General features: G+C 40.1%; 1 protein-coding gene and 1 long non-coding RNA gene across 22 annotated transcripts in view; one reads left to right on the forward strand and one right to left on the reverse strand.

Moving 5' to 3' along the window:
* Positions 1-16,490, forward strand: part of PEAK1 (pseudopodium enriched atypical kinase 1) — a 293,418-nt gene that overhangs the window by 271,131 nt on the left and 5,797 nt on the right. For all 21 annotated transcript variants that reach the window (XM_033852028.2, XM_033852030.2, XM_073801280.1 and 18 more), the window contains one exon: positions 3,345-4,090. In XM_033852028.2, the coding sequence (XP_033707919.1) occupies positions 3,345-4,090 (746 nt within the window). The remainder of the gene's footprint in view (positions 1-3,344; positions 4,091-16,490) is intronic.
* Positions 1-16,490, reverse strand: part of LOC109552580 (uncharacterized) — a 47,427-nt gene that overhangs the window by 8,441 nt on the left and 22,496 nt on the right. The gene's annotated exons all lie outside the window — the stretch shown is intronic.

Raw genomic sequence — 16,490 nt, forward strand, 5'->3', positions numbered from 1 at the left:
AGATGCCCAGTAGTGGGATTGCTGGGTCATATGGTAATTCTGTTTTTAGTTTTTTAAGGAATCTCCATAGTAGCTGTATCAATTTACATTCCCACCAACAGTTCAGGAGGGTTCCCTTTTCTCTACACCCTCTCCATTTATTGTTTCTAGATTTTTTGATGATGGCCATTCTGACCGGCATGAGGTGATACCTCATCGTGGTTTTGATTTGCTTTTCTCTAATGGTTAGTGATATTGAGCATCTTTTCATGTGTTTGCTGGCCATCTGTACATCTTCTTTGGAGAAATGTCTGTTTAGGTTACAGTTGATTTTTTATATTGATCTTATATCCTGCAATCTTGCTGAACTGGTATATTAGTTCTAATAGCCTTTCTTAGCCTTTCCTATATACAAGATTATGTCACCTGTGAATAGAGATAATTTTACCTCTTTTCCAATCTGCATGTTCTTATTTCTTTTCCTTTCATGATTTCCCTGGCTAGGTCCTCTAGACTAGAAGTGACAAGAATGGAAATCATTGTCTTGTTCCTGATCTTTGTGGGGAAAAATCGAGTCTTTTGCCATTAAGTATAATTTAGCTCTTGGTTTTTCATAGGTGACCTTTATCAGGATGAGGATGATCCCTTCTTTTCCCAGTTTGTTCGGTGTTTTCATTATGAAAAGTATTGGATTTGCTGAAATGCTTTTTCCGCATCTGTTGAGCTGACCATGTGAGGTTTTTTCACTCTTTATTTTGTTTACATGGTGTATTACATTGATTGATTTTCAGATGTTAAACCAACCTTGCATTCCTGGGATAAATCCAAATTTGTTGTGATGTATAATCCTTTTCCTATGTTGCTGGATTCAGTTTGCTAGTATTTTGTGAGGATTTTTGTGTCTAGTAATAAGGGATATTAGTCTATAGTTTTCTTGTAATGTCTTTCTCTTGTTTTGATATATAGGTAATATTGGCCTTTCATAGGTTTCAAGTTGGTAAGTGTTCCCTCCCTTTATATTTTTTGGAAGAGTTGGTGAATGATTGGTTTTAATACTTCTTTAAATGCTTGGTAGAATTCATCAATGAAGCCATATGGTCCTGGACTTTTCTTTGTGGGGATTTTGTAAATTATTAATTCAGTATCTTTACTTGTTACAGGTACCTATACAGTTTTGCCTCTTTTAGCCCTAAATATTTATTCCTTTAGTCATTCAAGAAATATTTATTGAGGATCAATTAAATACAGGCCCTGATTTTTGACATAGAGGGTACAGCAATTAGTAAAACAAAAGTCCTGGCCCTCTTAGAGTTTAGCATTCTCATACTCTTTCTCTGTCTCATTCTCATGCTGTCTATATATTCATATTTCTTATTTATATGTAATGTAGCTCTGTTCCTTGTAAAAGAATATTGCTGGGCTTCCCTGGTGGCGCAGTGGTTGAGCGTCTGCCTGCTGATGCAGGGGACACGGGTTTGTGCCCCGGTCCGGGAAGATCCCACATGCCGCGGAGTGGCTGGGCCCGTGAGCCATGGCCGCTGAGCCTGCGCGTCCGGAGCCTGTGCTCTGCAACAGGAGAGGCCACAACAGTGAGAGGCCCGCGTACTGCCAAAAAAAAAAAAGAATATTGCTACATGCCATTGATGGAGAAAGGGCATCCTTAGGTTTGCTTATATATTGTCATAGTTTGTGTAAACTCTTGGGTGTTCTTGAAGAGAGTTGCATATGTGGGAAATGGAGTATACTGTTGTTACAATCACAGTTTGTATGGTGCTTCCCCTTGGCATTGCTACAAGGACATGATTTTTAATAAAACAAGCCACGATCTTTATTCATTATCATCCTCAAGACCATCTGATGCCTTCTGTTCTGTCTAATCATCAGTAGTAGCATAGTTTCCTACGGCTTCTATAACAAAGTACCACAAAGTGGGTGGCTTAAAACAAGAGAAATTTATTGTCCTGTAGTTCTGGCAGCTTGGAGGCGAATTAAGGTGTTAGCAAGGTCACGTTCCCTCTGAGATTCTAGGTAGAATCCTTCCTTATTTCTTCCTAGCATCTGGTGGTGGCCATCAATCCTTAGCATCCCTGGCTTGCAACTGCATTACTCCGGTCTCTGCCTCTGTCATCACATGGTGTTCTCCCTGTGTGTCTGTGTTTATATCACATTTTCCCCTTCTTATAAGGACACCAGCCATATTGGATTGAGGCCCACCCTAATGACCTTATCTTAACTTGATTACCTCTACAAAGATTCTATTTCCGAATAAGATCACATTCACAGGTACCAGAGGTTAGGACTTCAGTATATTTTGGGAGAGAGCACATAATTCCACCCATAACAGAGCATTATGCTCTAACTCTGAAATATTGAGTGGAGATTTCATTTTAGTAACATTACTGATTTTAATAGCTTTTATTAAACTTTCATGGTATATTTCTCTCTTTAAAAAAATAATGCTCCTTCCCATTATACAATAAGTCCTGAAGGTGTCATTGATCACATACTTATGCGTTTTATCTTCTTCTAAGCATAAATTCTAGAAAGGAAACAAAGATGACTGGTCCTGTAACTAGGGCTTGTTGTAAGAGAATTTCAAAAGTAGCATCCCTCAAATCACAGTTTATATGTCCCCCAAAATAAAACAGAATCATGTAAGGGTTTGTGAAAGATGTTTGAAACAGCAGTTGACTGCTCATATACATGGTTCCCCTTACCACAATCTCAGGGATCTTATACATAGACCAGTTTAAGTGGTGCTGGAATCCATCTCTGTAGTGAAGTGAAATAATATGGTTTATGAAATTGTATTCATATGTATTGGATGGAGAATGACAAGTGCTCTATACAATACAGTGTAACTTTGGAACAGAGTTAAAAGAATAGAATAGTATCTTCTGAGCACCAGTCTAGCGGTCTCATTTGCTAATCCCAATTGTTTTTAATAATGCTCCCAAGTAATTTTTTTTTATGCACAAATACCATCATCTCTGTTCTGTCACAGTACAGTTATTTGAGTGTCTGTCACTCGTTAGTACTCTAGAGTGGTGAATACAGCACTCTTGGGGCCAGGAATGGAGAATATGAATTCCTTCTTGAAAACAAAGCCCATTGGCCTGTTCCTATGGCAAAGAAGTACAGAGACATTGTTCACATTTGTTGCTTCCATCAAGTCTTGAACTCTTACCTTTAAATGAAGCTATTTGTTCTTTGTTTTCTTTTACCATTTTTGGATTAAAGCATTGACTTCTTATATTCTCGTGGCCACCTCCCTTATTTCTGCTTAAGTTTCAATTATGTAACAAGAATGAAAACTTTACTTATTCTTTCTTTTCCCTTTCTTTCTTTATTTTAAAACAATACAGGGCAATCTAGAGCAGCCATGATACCTCCCAAGCATCCACGGCAGCCTAAGGGAGCTTTGGATGATGCCATTGCCTTCGGTGGGAAAACAGACCAAGAAGCACCTAATGCTTCTCAACCTACACCACCCCCACTGCCAAAGAAAATGATCATAAGAGCCAATACAGAGCCAATCTCCAAAGACCTCCAAAAATCCCTGGAAACTACTCTTTGTGTCATGGCTAATCCCACCTATGATATCGACCCCAACTGGGATGCCAGCAGTGCTGGCTCTTCAATCAGTTATGAACTCAAGGGACTGGACATTGAGTCTTATGACTCCTTGGAGAGACCTTTGCACAAGGAGAGACCTGTGCCCTCAGCAGCAAACAGCATCTCCAGCTTAACCACTCTCAGTATTAAGGATAGATTTTCCAATAGCACAGAGTCCCTGTCCAGCCGGCGTGGTCCCTCTTGTAGACAGGGCCGGAGTATCCAGAAGCCACAGAGACAAGCACTTTATCGAGGACTTGAGAATCGTGAAGAAGTGGTGGGTAAAATCCGAAGCCTTCATACAGATGCCTTGAAGAAACTGGCTATTAAATGTGAAGACCTCTTCATGGCTGGACAGAAAGACCAGCTCCGTTTTGGGGTGGACAGCTGGTCAGACTTCAGGCTAACCAGTGACAAGCCATGTTGTGAGGCAGGCGATGCAGTTTACTACACAGCTTCATATGCAAAAGATCCACTTAATAACTATGCAGTCAAGGTAAGAAAATTTTATAAATCTGATTTTAATCTTCTCTGACACACTGTTATTGAGATGGGTCTGGTTTTATTTTATTTTTCTTCATTCCTCCAATCAGCAAAAACTTACTGAGCATCTACCTTACACCAGATATTGTGATAAAAGAGAGGTTAACTTATTATCTAGAGGAGAAAGCAGATATGTAAAGAGACAGACATAACACAGTATACTGAATGCTAAGATAGAAGTAAACAGAATTCTGTGGGAGCTTAGAAGGACCTTAACCCAGACTCTCGATGCCAGAGAATTCTTCTTGAAGTAGGTAATACTTGAGCTGTGATTGTTTGCAAAGATTTCCTGTACAAATGAGGTCTGTTATGTGCCTTCCATTCTATACTTCTGTCTTTATCCTCTAGCAAATAAGAGACTCTTGTCTATCCCTAATTTCTAACTCCTCTGCTTCCTGGAGAAGCTTTTTTTTTTTTTTTTGCGGTACTCAGGCCTCACTGCTGTGGCCTCTCCCATTGCGGAGCACAGGCTCTGGACGCACAGGCTCAGTGGCCATGGCTCACGGGCCCAGCCGCTCCGCGGCACGTGGGATCTTCCCGGACCGGGGCACAAACCCATGTCCCCTGCATCGGCAGGCGGACTCTCAACCACTGCGCCACCAGGGAAGCCCTGGAGAAACATTTTTATAGAGGAAGGTAACCAATATTTGTTGATGTACCAGGAACTTTTTAGTGTTATATAATTTAATCTTCACATCGACTTCATGGGGTTAAGATCTTTTTATCCATTTGACAGATGAGGAGAATAAAGCTTAGGGTCACACAGCTAGCAATTAGTAGAGCTAGGATTTAAACACAGATCTCTCTGACTCCATAGCCTACACTTTGTCTGTTATGTCACATATTAACTTCTTAAATGTATATCACCCATACCAGACAACACACTTCTTTAAGAACGCTAAAACTCTTAAAATCAAGAACTCTTGAGCAATTACATTCACTGTAACAGTAAGCCATAGGCTTCATCAGTGTAATAAATAAAGCATGGACTTTGAAGTCCAAAAGATCTGGGTTCAAATCCTGACTCTGCCACTTAGTAGCCCTGTTATAAGTTGCTATTCTAAGTCTCAGTTTCCTCAGCTTTAGAAAGGAATAATAATGATACCCATCTTATGGGCCGTTTGGCTAAAAGAGAACAAAATGCCCCTGATAGGTATTCACTTATTTCACTATCCCTTAGCTTCTTCCCTAGATTATTTTAGGAGAACAACAATCTTTTGAGCCTCAGTTTCCTCCTCTTTCAGATGTTTACAACAATGATCCATCTACTTTGTGGGATTGAGGTTAGGATCAAGTAAGATAATGCATGTGAAAGAGTTTCTAAAAACATAAAGCTCTGTGTAAACTTAAGGTAGTGTTCTCCCTTCCCATAGTCCCTTTTTACTGATTCTGTTCACTGGTTCAAAACTAATTAACATACCTAAAGGACTTGTACGTGTTAATTTGACTTAGAAAGACCAGATGGTGTCTTAGTAAATTAATGGATAAGGTAAACTATTGGTCTTGCCTGTCTATCAAGACAGAATATATTTTTGCACCAGACCTTCAGCTGGCTGCTCCCTGCATTTGCAGCACCTAAGCCACTTCACCCTCTGGTGACACTCGCAGAGTGACCCTGTGCCCCAGCGCACACTTTTTAAATTAAACTGAGGGGTAAACTGCAGAGAGAGGATCTAGATTCGAGTTAACACGTTACTGTTGAGTCTAAAAAGGAATTTTGAGATACTGTGTAGCATTCAAGAACTGTTATACCGGTTGGAGTTATGGGGCCTCATCTATCTTGGGCCTGTATTGCTACAAGATCACCAGTGCAAGCAAGATGAGTACCTATTTCAGAAAGGGACATTGAACTATCTGTTGTTCAAAACAACTAAGAAGTAGGGCTTGACTAACTTTATGTATTATTGCTGTGCAATCCTGTCTCTTTCCCAAATCAGTGGTTTGGCATTGATTTATTTGCTTGTAATGATGCAAAAGCAATCTCCAAAGAACAGGTGGCAAGTGGTTATATACTGAGGGTTCTTGGCAGGTTTGGGAAAGGATGTTTTGCACTAAATGGTGACTATAAATGGCTCCTTGAAGACCCTCTAGGCGTTTGTAGAAGGATCCAGTTGATAGTACAACCTTAAAGGAATAAACTCCTAGCACACTGTGAACCCTGCCTTTGCAGAGATAAGCAAAAAAGACCAGCAGTTGGCTCACACAAACAACTTTTTACTGTTTGTCTTCTTAAAATATCCCTTTCCGTACTAATGGAATTTAGAGTAGCTTAACGGGTATGACTGTCTTTCTCTCTCTCTTTTTGTTTTAATTGAAGTATAGTTGATCTACAACGTTGTGTTAATTTCTGCTGTACAACAAGGTGACTCAGTTATACATATATATACATTCTTTTTTTATATTCTTTTCCATTATGATTTATCCTAGGACATTGAATATAGTTCCCTGTGCTATACAGTAGGACCTTGTTGTCCATCCATTCTATATGTAATAGTTTGCATCTAGTAACCCCAAACTCCCAGCCCCTCCCTCCCTCCCCCTACCCACATCCCACACCCCCTGCCAACTCCACAACCACAAGTCTCTTCTCTATGTCTGTTGAAGAGACTGAAAGGTCTTTTCAAATGTTACAAAAGGAAGTTGGTGCTAGAATTTAACAATTTGAAAACCAAAGGATACTACCCCTTAAATAACAAGTCCACTGCAGTGATAGAGTACTAAGATCTTAACTTTGGGTGTTGTCTTAGCCGTAACAAAATACTAAGACTGGATGGCTTAAACAACATAAATTTATTTTCTCGCAGTTCCGAATGCTGTAAAGTCCAAGATCAAGTTTCCAGCTGATTTAGTTTCTAATCAGGGCTCTTTCTGCCTTGCAGGTGGCTGCCTTCTTCCTAAGTCCCCACATGGCTGAAGGGGTGGGGGCTGTCTAGTGTCTCTTCTTATAAGGACACTAATCCATATCAAGGCCCCACCCTTGTGATCTCATTTAACCCTAATTACCTCTTTGTAGGCCCTATCTCTAAATATAGTAACATTGGGGGTTAACACGTCAACATATGAATTGGGGGGTTCACAATTCAGTGCATAGCATTCTGCTCCTGGTCCCCCAAAATTCATGTTCTTAACACATGCAAAATATGTTCAGTCCATCCCAACAGCCCCAAAGGTCTTAACTCATTCTAGCATCAACTCTGAAGTCTAAAGTCCAAAGTCTCATCTAAATATTATCTAAATGAGATATGTGTGAAATTCAAGGTCTGTTAAATCCTGAGACAAATTTCCTTTCCAACTGTAAACATGTGAAACTAGTCAAGTTATGTGCTTCCAAAATACAGTGGCGGACAAGGATAGGACACACAATCCCATTCTAAAAGGGAGAAATCAGAAGGAAGGAAAGGATGATGGGTCCCAAGCAAGTCCAAAACCTTACAAGGCAAATTCTGTTAGATATTAAGGCTCAAGAATAATCCTCTTTGACTCAGTACTCTGCCCTCCAGGCCCACTGAGATAATAGCATCACCGCTGTGGCTCTGCTGGGCACCCTGATCCTTTGGCTCTTTGTAGGGGCCCTGCCCACATGACTCTCTGCCAGGGCAGCCTACCCCTGGAGGCACTGAGCAGGTTCCTCCTGGCCTTCCCAATCTGTGAGTAGGTTGAGAGTTTTCTAAATCTTCAAGCCCTGGTTCGTTTTTGCTTAACAATTCCTTCTTCAGTTCTTTCTCCCTTTGCACTTCACTATAAACAGCCAAGAGGAAACAAGTCGTTCCTTTAACCCTTTATTTAGAAGTCTCTCAGCTAAATATCCAATTTCATTGCTCACTAGTTCTACCTTTCGCAAAATACTGGAACACAGTTTAGCCAGGTTCTTTGCCATTTTATTAGAAATCTCACCTTTTTTTCTATTTTCTAATAATATGTTCCTCGTTTCCGAGACCTCACCAGAATCACCCTTAATGTCCATATTTCTAGCAACAGTCTGTTCATAAGTATCTAGTCTTTTTCTATTATGAATCTTAAAACTCTTCCAGCTGCTACCCAATTCCAAACCCACTTCTACATTTTTGGGTATTGGTTACAGCAGTGCCCCACTTCTCAGTAACAAGGTCTTAGTCTGCTTGGGCTGCCATAACAAAATACCATAGACTGGATGGCTTTAGGAACAACAGAAATTTATTTCCTCCCAGTTCTAGAGACTGGAAAGGAGGATTCTATTCCTGGCTTATAGACAGCCACCTTCTTTCTGTGTCCTTATGTCAGGGCTTGGGAGGGTGGGGGAGAGAATATGTCACATTGGGGGTTGGGGCTTTAACATATGAATCTTGGGAAGACACAGTTCAGTTCATAGCTTTATTCTGTTTTTCATTCAGTGTGATATCTGAATTGTATCGGTCTTCAACTAAAAGTAGTCAGCTGACATGAGTCCAAATTCTGAATCTATCATTGTGTATTCCCAAACAAGTCATGTAATCTCCCTTGATTTTCACTGCCCTTCCTACCTTGTAAGATTTTTATATGTGTATGTGTTTATGTAGTGAAACTGCTTTTGTAAACTATGAAGTATATATAAAATATAATAAAACTGCATTATTGTTGTTAACAATAATAGAAAATTACTTCTCAACATTCTTTTGTCACTCTCTGTTATTCTTCATTAATATTAGGCACTAGCCTGAGCATATTTTTAATAGGCTCTGCACTTAGATATTTTCTTTCTCATTCCTTCAAAGTCATAAACATCTTTCCTTAAAATTATGAGAGAAAGCTACTCATGTTACAATCCCTCAGAATTTTAGCACTGCCAAAAATTGGAAACAAAGTGCCTGATATTAAGGAAACAATGTAATAAATTATGGTATATCATCCCAATGGAATGTTTGCAGCCATTAAAAATGGTCATCATGAAGACTGTATAAAATCATGGAAAACATTTTTTGTAAAATGTCACATTAATATAGCAGAATACCAAATACTATGACCATAATATGCAAATAATTTCTAAATTTAGAGTGGTGAGGATTATAGGCAGTTTTTATTTTGTTTAAAAATGATGTCATAATGTCTTTTCATTGAAAAAGCTAAGGAATTGGAGATTTGGGATCATTTGATACTGAGCTTTAAATTTGTGCTTTAGCAGCTTATTAGCTGTGTTACCTTGGCCCAGTTACTTGCCTTTTCTAAGCCTAGTGTCTTTATCTGTAAAATGGAGAAAAAACTTCATTCTTCTTAAAGCCATTGTGAAAAATCACAAGAGTCAGTATGTACATAGAGATGTATATAGTGCTCAGAGCATCATTTGACACAAAGTAAGCATTCAGTAAATGGTAGCTATTTATTTTACCACTCTTCTTCTCATGTACCTAGAAAACACCTCTGTTTTCTTAAAGAATCCAGCTCTGTGAATTTTCTTCTCTGATCTTATTTATTTATTTACACCAGGTCTTAGTTGTGGCAGGCGGGCTCCTTAGTTGCGGCTAGCAGGCTCCTTAATTGTGGCATGCAAACTCTTAGTTGTGGCATGCATGTGGGATCTAGCTCCCTAACCAGGGTTAGAACCCAGGCCCCCTGCATTGAGAGTGCAGCATCTTATCCACTGCACCATGTGTACATAATGGGCATTCAATAAATATTTCTTGACCTTTCAGCAAACATTTACTGTATAAAACATTGTGATATCTCTGTTATATCACATTTAACAGAATACAGAAATACATATGAATAAGACAAAAACCTTGCCTTCAAAGAGCATATATTCCAGTGGGAAAGACAAAGGCATAAATAACTTTTAAACAAGACGGATAATAAAGGTTCACAGTGGTGTGGAAATGTAAAGATAAATAAAGATTAATGAATGAAAGAAGTCATTGTTAACACTTACCTCAGGGCCAATAAAAAAGGGCCTCTAGTGTCCCTTTCACACGATTCTTAGGGGTGAATACAGTGCATGGAGAGAACAGTGGAAAATTGAACCATGGAAAGATTTGGGACCAAATTTAGAGGCTTTGATTGATGAGCTTAAGAGGTTAGGCTTTATTTTGTGTTTTGTGGGAAACCATTAAGGATTTTTAAACAGAAAGATGACATAAGATTAACGATTTTGGAAGTAAACTGCAGTGGAAGAGTCCAGAAGAATCGGAAGCAGGGAAGCCAGTCATTATACTATTGCAATTATCCAGGTAAATAATAAAGAGATCCTGAAATAGGACCATGGAAAAGAAGAGACAGGCAGTGAAAGAGCTGAGGCAGGCCGTCGACCATGTCTGGTGCGTGGCTGGATGTAGGATGAGGGCACTGTGCTAAGATTTCACGGAGGAGCAACCCCAGGAGGATGGTGATGCCATTAACTGAAATATGAATCAGAAAAACCAGAAAGATGAGCTCTCTGTGGAGCATGCCCATGAGATAGCCAAGTAAAGAGAAAGCCTGTAACCAGACAAAAATGTGAGTTCGGTACTCAGAAGGGAGGTCAAGTTTACCTAGTCCTCTCATAAACTTGATTTAGTTCAAACTGTGGGAATGTATGAGATTGTAGTGGTAGAGTCTGCAAATTGGGAAAAGGCCCACAGAGCTAAGTGACCTAAAGCAGGAAAATTCGGAGAGGATGTAGCAAAGAACAAGGGCCCACAGATCAGAGTCCAAGATTGCAGAAGGCTTGAGCAGAATGAGGAGAAGGCAGGAGTTGAATCTCTGGTAAACCTCAAAAAAAAATACAATCTTGGTACTAGTGGAAGTGGATATCCAATGCAGTGAGTTAGTGGGAATATGGAACGGGGAGGCTGAGGAGGCAGTGAGCACAGTGTATTTTTAAGTGTTTTGGTGAAGGAAAGGCCAAATTGATTCCCAGACAATATTTAATGTTCAACTCCTGTTTCTGTGTTATTCGTGTCTCCTTTTATCCCCTCGTCACCATTTGGTGAGCCACCACGCAGTAGATTGGACCGTCTGTCTCTGTGGCTACACGCTGGCTGGCCTCCAGCCCTTAACTTCCCTGCTCTAAATAAAATCCACCTTGCTTTTGCCACCTTTCAAAGAATCTGGGTAGCCACTGACCAAATGTAGTCTTCAAAGTACACTCGTCAACTTTAGAAGGGCGGGCCTTCGTCATTCTACACAGGAAGAAACTGAGAGCAGAGAGGAACAATTATTTTTGCATATCGTCATTAGCTTTATGGCAGGCTGCCTCCTTATTCCTATGTGGAACTTGTCTTGTTATATCATACCTGAGTCAATAGATTGACCCTGCTGTGTCTCAGTGTTATCCCTGAATGGACAAATGACAGCCTTTTGCCTAGAAGCAGGGTGGACAGTTGGTAAAATTATGACTCAGTGTCAGTGGGATGTTCTTTTTTCACTGTTGTCATGAGATCATTTTATAACAAACACTGCTATGTGAGACCACATGAGAAATTGATGAAATTACCTCGAGGAAGGTGATGAAAATCTTTTATAAGCAAAAAGAATAAATTTCTGACTTATTTTTCCAGTAGTTCCAACTCTGTGATACTAGGTATCTTCTCTTTTTAAAGTAGTCCTGGGCTTTGTTCTCAGGGATAGAGCACACCAAGCGCAGTGAAGAGGTACACTTTCCTATTACAGCACTGGAGCAGCTTCTTTTCTTCCAGCTATGCCAAGAATCTTGTTAAAAGCTTGTAATAAAGTAGAGGTGAACTGTGGAGACCAGCATCTTTTATTGCATTTTGACTCTGGAGTCTCCGATGATCTCATTTAGGTGGATGCTGAGAAGGCAAGACACTAAATGAAAAAGCATTAATAGGAATAACTATGGTTGGTAGGAATTTACAGCTAGTTCAGACTATAGGATCAGGCAATTAATTACTGGCTTAGTGACAAGGAAAAAGCTATAGAGGAAACCACTTTCATTATCATAATTCAACACAAATATGCCCAGCGTTAGAACTTCACAGAAAGTGATTAATCAGCAGCCAGCTCTACAGACTCATAGCCATCCTAGGTCAGTGTTCACTTTATTTCAGAGCTGAATGCATACAGAAGTGCCTTAAAGTCTCAACTGGAAATTGATTTAGAAAGGAGAAGTTTGGAGTACTCATGTAAACCTAGAATCAAAATGAATTGTCTAGTAGGAAAAGAGAGCCATAGATTTAATTAATGAGGTGAGAGGACATAGATAGGAATTATAAATTGGGATTCAAATTAAGTGAATTCCTAATCTGGGCCCTCAGCAGGTTATTGAACTGTGCTGTGCCTCAGTTTCTCTAGTGTGATCATCCTGGGTGTCATTCTGTCAGCCTAAATTACTGGCTCAGGAACAGGTGATTACAGGTGATTTTCTTTTGATCCATATGCTGAGTGGGAGCATAAAAAGATTTGATGAGTACAAATCACAAATAAAATAGTAAAATCTTATGCAGTTGCCTTCTTGAATTTCTCTTCTAGACTCCAAAATGTTTTCTGGGCATGTGAATATTTTTGCAGCAATTTAAGCTGTAAAAAACCTGGCCTACCTGACAGGTCTCATAGCAGATTCCTAAAGCATGGAGTTCTGAGTACTTGGGGCCCAGACAGCATTTATATATTAAACACTTAATCCATTTTGAATATATTTGTAACGGCATTGAGTGTGTATAGGTCTTAGCTGTGTAGCAGCAAGTAAAGCAGTACTCCTCCTGGGCAGATCAAGGAATTGAGGTCAATCGGTGATCAGCCTGTATTCTTAGAGTGAGGTTGTACCAAATAATGGATATCAATTTAGAATTTGCCAGTTTTCATTCTATACTCTTTCCTGTATGGAGTTATGCTTTTGGGTAATGTGACAAAATACCACAGATGGTATAGTGTGTGTGTGATCTTCAGTGTTTCTCATTTTTGTCCCTCTACCATTCATTCCCTACCATATCCATCTCACTTAAAGTTGACTGAGAAACTGTAAAGTGCATAGTACGAGCTGGAAATGAGAATCCCTGCTGATAAAGTGGAAGTCAGCTGAAGGCATACTAGGCCGACTGGGCCCATAATAGAAAAATAAAAGCTAATGTAGAATATTTTTGAAGAGTCCTGTATTTTGTAATTATTGTTTTCTTTGGGGAAAAGAGAAAATTGAATGGAATGATGAACAGTGTCGTTTTGTGTGGTTTTGTGCAATACAAAACCCCTGAGCCTCCAAGGCAGCCTGGACTCAGCAGACAGCCCTCATTGTTCAGATTTTACTCATTTGTGTAGTCAGGTCATGAGTGTTTATTACCCAGATTTGTCAGCCATTACCCCCTCCCCATCACCTTGCCAACTTCCATGTGTTTAATAAAAGCTATGCATATATTGTAGCTGTTCTGAGTAAATAAGCCTTATGGCTACACCAGGTCAGATGTCACCTTTCTTAGTATTTGTGCAGACATACTGAGCATGCACTAGGTGCCTTGCTCTGTGCTGGAACCCAAAGATACAAATATCTGCTCTTAAGACAGACAAAAGAAAAATGTGATAGCTGTAATAACAGAGACATGTACATGAGATGCAGGTGAAACAGAAAGGAGGTTTAGGGTATATAGCACTTTCTCTCCTTGACACACATGATGCATGTGATGACTTTGAAAAAAGTAAGTGGGAATCCCTCAGGCATATGAGGGGAGAAGAGGAGCCTAAGTCAGAGAGAACACCTGGAGGGTAGGAGTAGGGCTCTGGCTGCATGTAGTTCAGTGTGGCAAAAGTGGAAGAGGGGTGAGAAATAAAACTAGAAACAGAGGCCAAGCCAGGACCTTATCCTGTGAAGATAATGAGGAACCATGAGGAAGTTTATCCAATTTTTTTTTTTTTTTGAAAGGTGGCTCTGGTGACCACGTAGAAGGTGTATTTGAGGGGAATCACATGAGAGGCAGGGAGACCAGTTGGAAATCTTTTGTAGTAGACCAGCAAATGATAGTGGTAGCCATAGAGATGGAGAAAAGAGGATAATTTGAAAGTTATATGGGAACAAAATCAGTAGAAGTTGGTAATTAACTAGATGCAGGGAATGAAGATGGAGGAGAAATCCAGAGTGAACTTCATATCTCATCTAGTTGTTGGGACAGATAACAGAGCCATTCACCAATAGAGGGCGTACTGGAATAACAGGGAATTTGGTGGGGAAAAGTTCAGGTTTGGTTATGTTGAGTTTAAGGCATCCATGGGACATACATTGAGAGAAATCAAGTAGGCCGTTGTATAGATAAGTCTGAAGCTCAGAGACAAGTTTGGATTGCAAATGTAGATGTGAAAGCCAGCAGTATATCAAGATGGCTGAAGCCATGAGCTTACTGAAGGGAGTATGTCAATGAGAAAAGAGGATAGAGAGCAGACCCCTCAAACACCAGCATTTCAGGAAGCCTTTGGGAGGAAGGTAGCGTAAGTAAGAACAGATAATACCACTCCCCATTCAACAACTGATTTATTCCATAGCCATCCTGTTTTGCCAAATGTCCACCTTTTTCCCCCACCTCCCTACTTTGTTGCCTTAAACTGAATATCTATTCCACTCCCCAATACCGAAAGGGCAGCAAGATGTACACCCTCTTTACAGGTCCCAGGCATCGTAGGCATTCTGAAGGGGTCAGTAGCATTAGACACATAACGCTGTCTTCTCCTTCCCAGCTGCTTTTAATGAGGCTTTACAGTCAAAGCCCCCCACAGTCTACTTTTTTAAAGTTAGCTATCTAGGTTGAGATTATTATAACAAACATAAATGCTTTATAATGGCAAATTTGCCTCAAAGGTATGCAGAGTAGTTACCATGAGCAACACAGAAAATGAGCTCCTGCACTGAAATGAATGTTTGAAATTAAACTTCTCAGGTTGTGTGAGAGGATCCATTGTCAGCTCTGTTTCTCCACTAAGATCAGGCTTGTGTTAAGTGTTGTATATTATGACCTGGGTCTAAGAAGGTCTCAGGAGAGATTAATTTGGCTCTGATTCTGGAAGCATTTTTTCCCCCATTTTCCAACAGATGATTTAACAGTGGTTGAGGAGTCCCCCACCCCACTGTATTTAGGGGCTCTGGCCAGATTGCTTCAGGATGCTGTGTTCCACAGATAGGAAGCTTAAGGAGCTGTCAGATACTTGTTTGAATGCACAATTGGTAGGAATCAATATTTCTCCTTCCCCTTCTCTGTTTTCACTCATCTTTATTAACTCAGACAAGCACTCAGTTTCCCCCAAACCTCTGTTTTTGTGACAACGTATTGTCCACATTGGTGGGCGTGGAGCCACCAGCTGGCTGACTGTCCCTTTTGATATTCTTCTGGCTTCCTCTGGAGAGGTAGCTCCAGAAGGTGTGCCTTGTGAGTGGGCAGAGAGGCAAGAGTCACTGTGCCCAGGATGGGCATCCCTTCGTGCTTGTGCTCCTCACACGAAGCGTTCCCTTTTCATGAATTAGGCATTGCCACCTTCGTAGAACCGAGAACTTGTCCACAAAGAGGACCTATGGCATATTTTACAAGATTCAACCTTTACCAGCCTGGTTTTGTTCTCTTGCTGCAGTCTCCGTGCAAACGACTCCAGGATCTTGATGTTGCAGCTCCCTCTAGTGTCACTGTGGCTCAGGCTCTCCTAGGGCTTTTCTTCCCATTCAGAAAATGTACACAGTACAGTCTGTCAAAATTGGCAGCATTTTAAATAGGCTTTCCCATATACAGTCAAAACAAATATGAGATGATTTTTCTCCCATTACAAAAGGGAATCTTACATGAAGATATGGGACCATTCCAGCTCCAGTTTTGTTCCTATTTCAAAATTTTGTGAAGGCTAGGAGTCCTGTGGAAATCATTCTTCTTGAGGAGTGGATCTTTCAGTTCAAGCCAGCTACACTTTGTAAGGAAGGAGTATGAATTCCTTTCAAGAAAAGTAAATAAAGATGGGAGGCCAAGAAGAAGTTACTTTGATCTCTGCTAGAGAAAATACTGGGTAAGGGAAGAAGGAAAAAAAACAACAACCAGCTGGAAGAACCCTGTCCATTTGTTCTGAAAAGAGTGGCTCGTTTTCTGAAATGACTTTTGGACTAGAAATTTATCATCTGAAGAAAAATGGCTACTATGTGGTACATAGAATAACATAATACTCCTACCTAAATTAACATCATCGCAGGCTCCATAATAAAGATTTATGAGATACTCATCATGTGAGAAATCCTATTATGGAGATCTCCATAGGTCTGTGTTTTGGTTGTAACTGTTCTCATGGTTATGAGCCTATCAGAAGCCCTGGTATTTTGTTTTCCTCTTTCACACTCCAGTCTTCTCCCTTTCTCCTTTGCCCTTACAACTAGAGTGACCCATTATTCTCCAGCCTGTCTACATATTGTAAGATGAAGAGATAAGGAAGTGCTGCCTCCTCAGCTTGACTATTTA

This window comes from Tursiops truncatus, chromosome 2 (assembly GCF_011762595.2).
Source record: "Tursiops truncatus isolate mTurTru1 chromosome 2, mTurTru1.mat.Y, whole genome shotgun sequence".
Taxonomy (NCBI): domain Eukaryota; kingdom Metazoa; phylum Chordata; class Mammalia; order Artiodactyla; family Delphinidae; genus Tursiops; species Tursiops truncatus.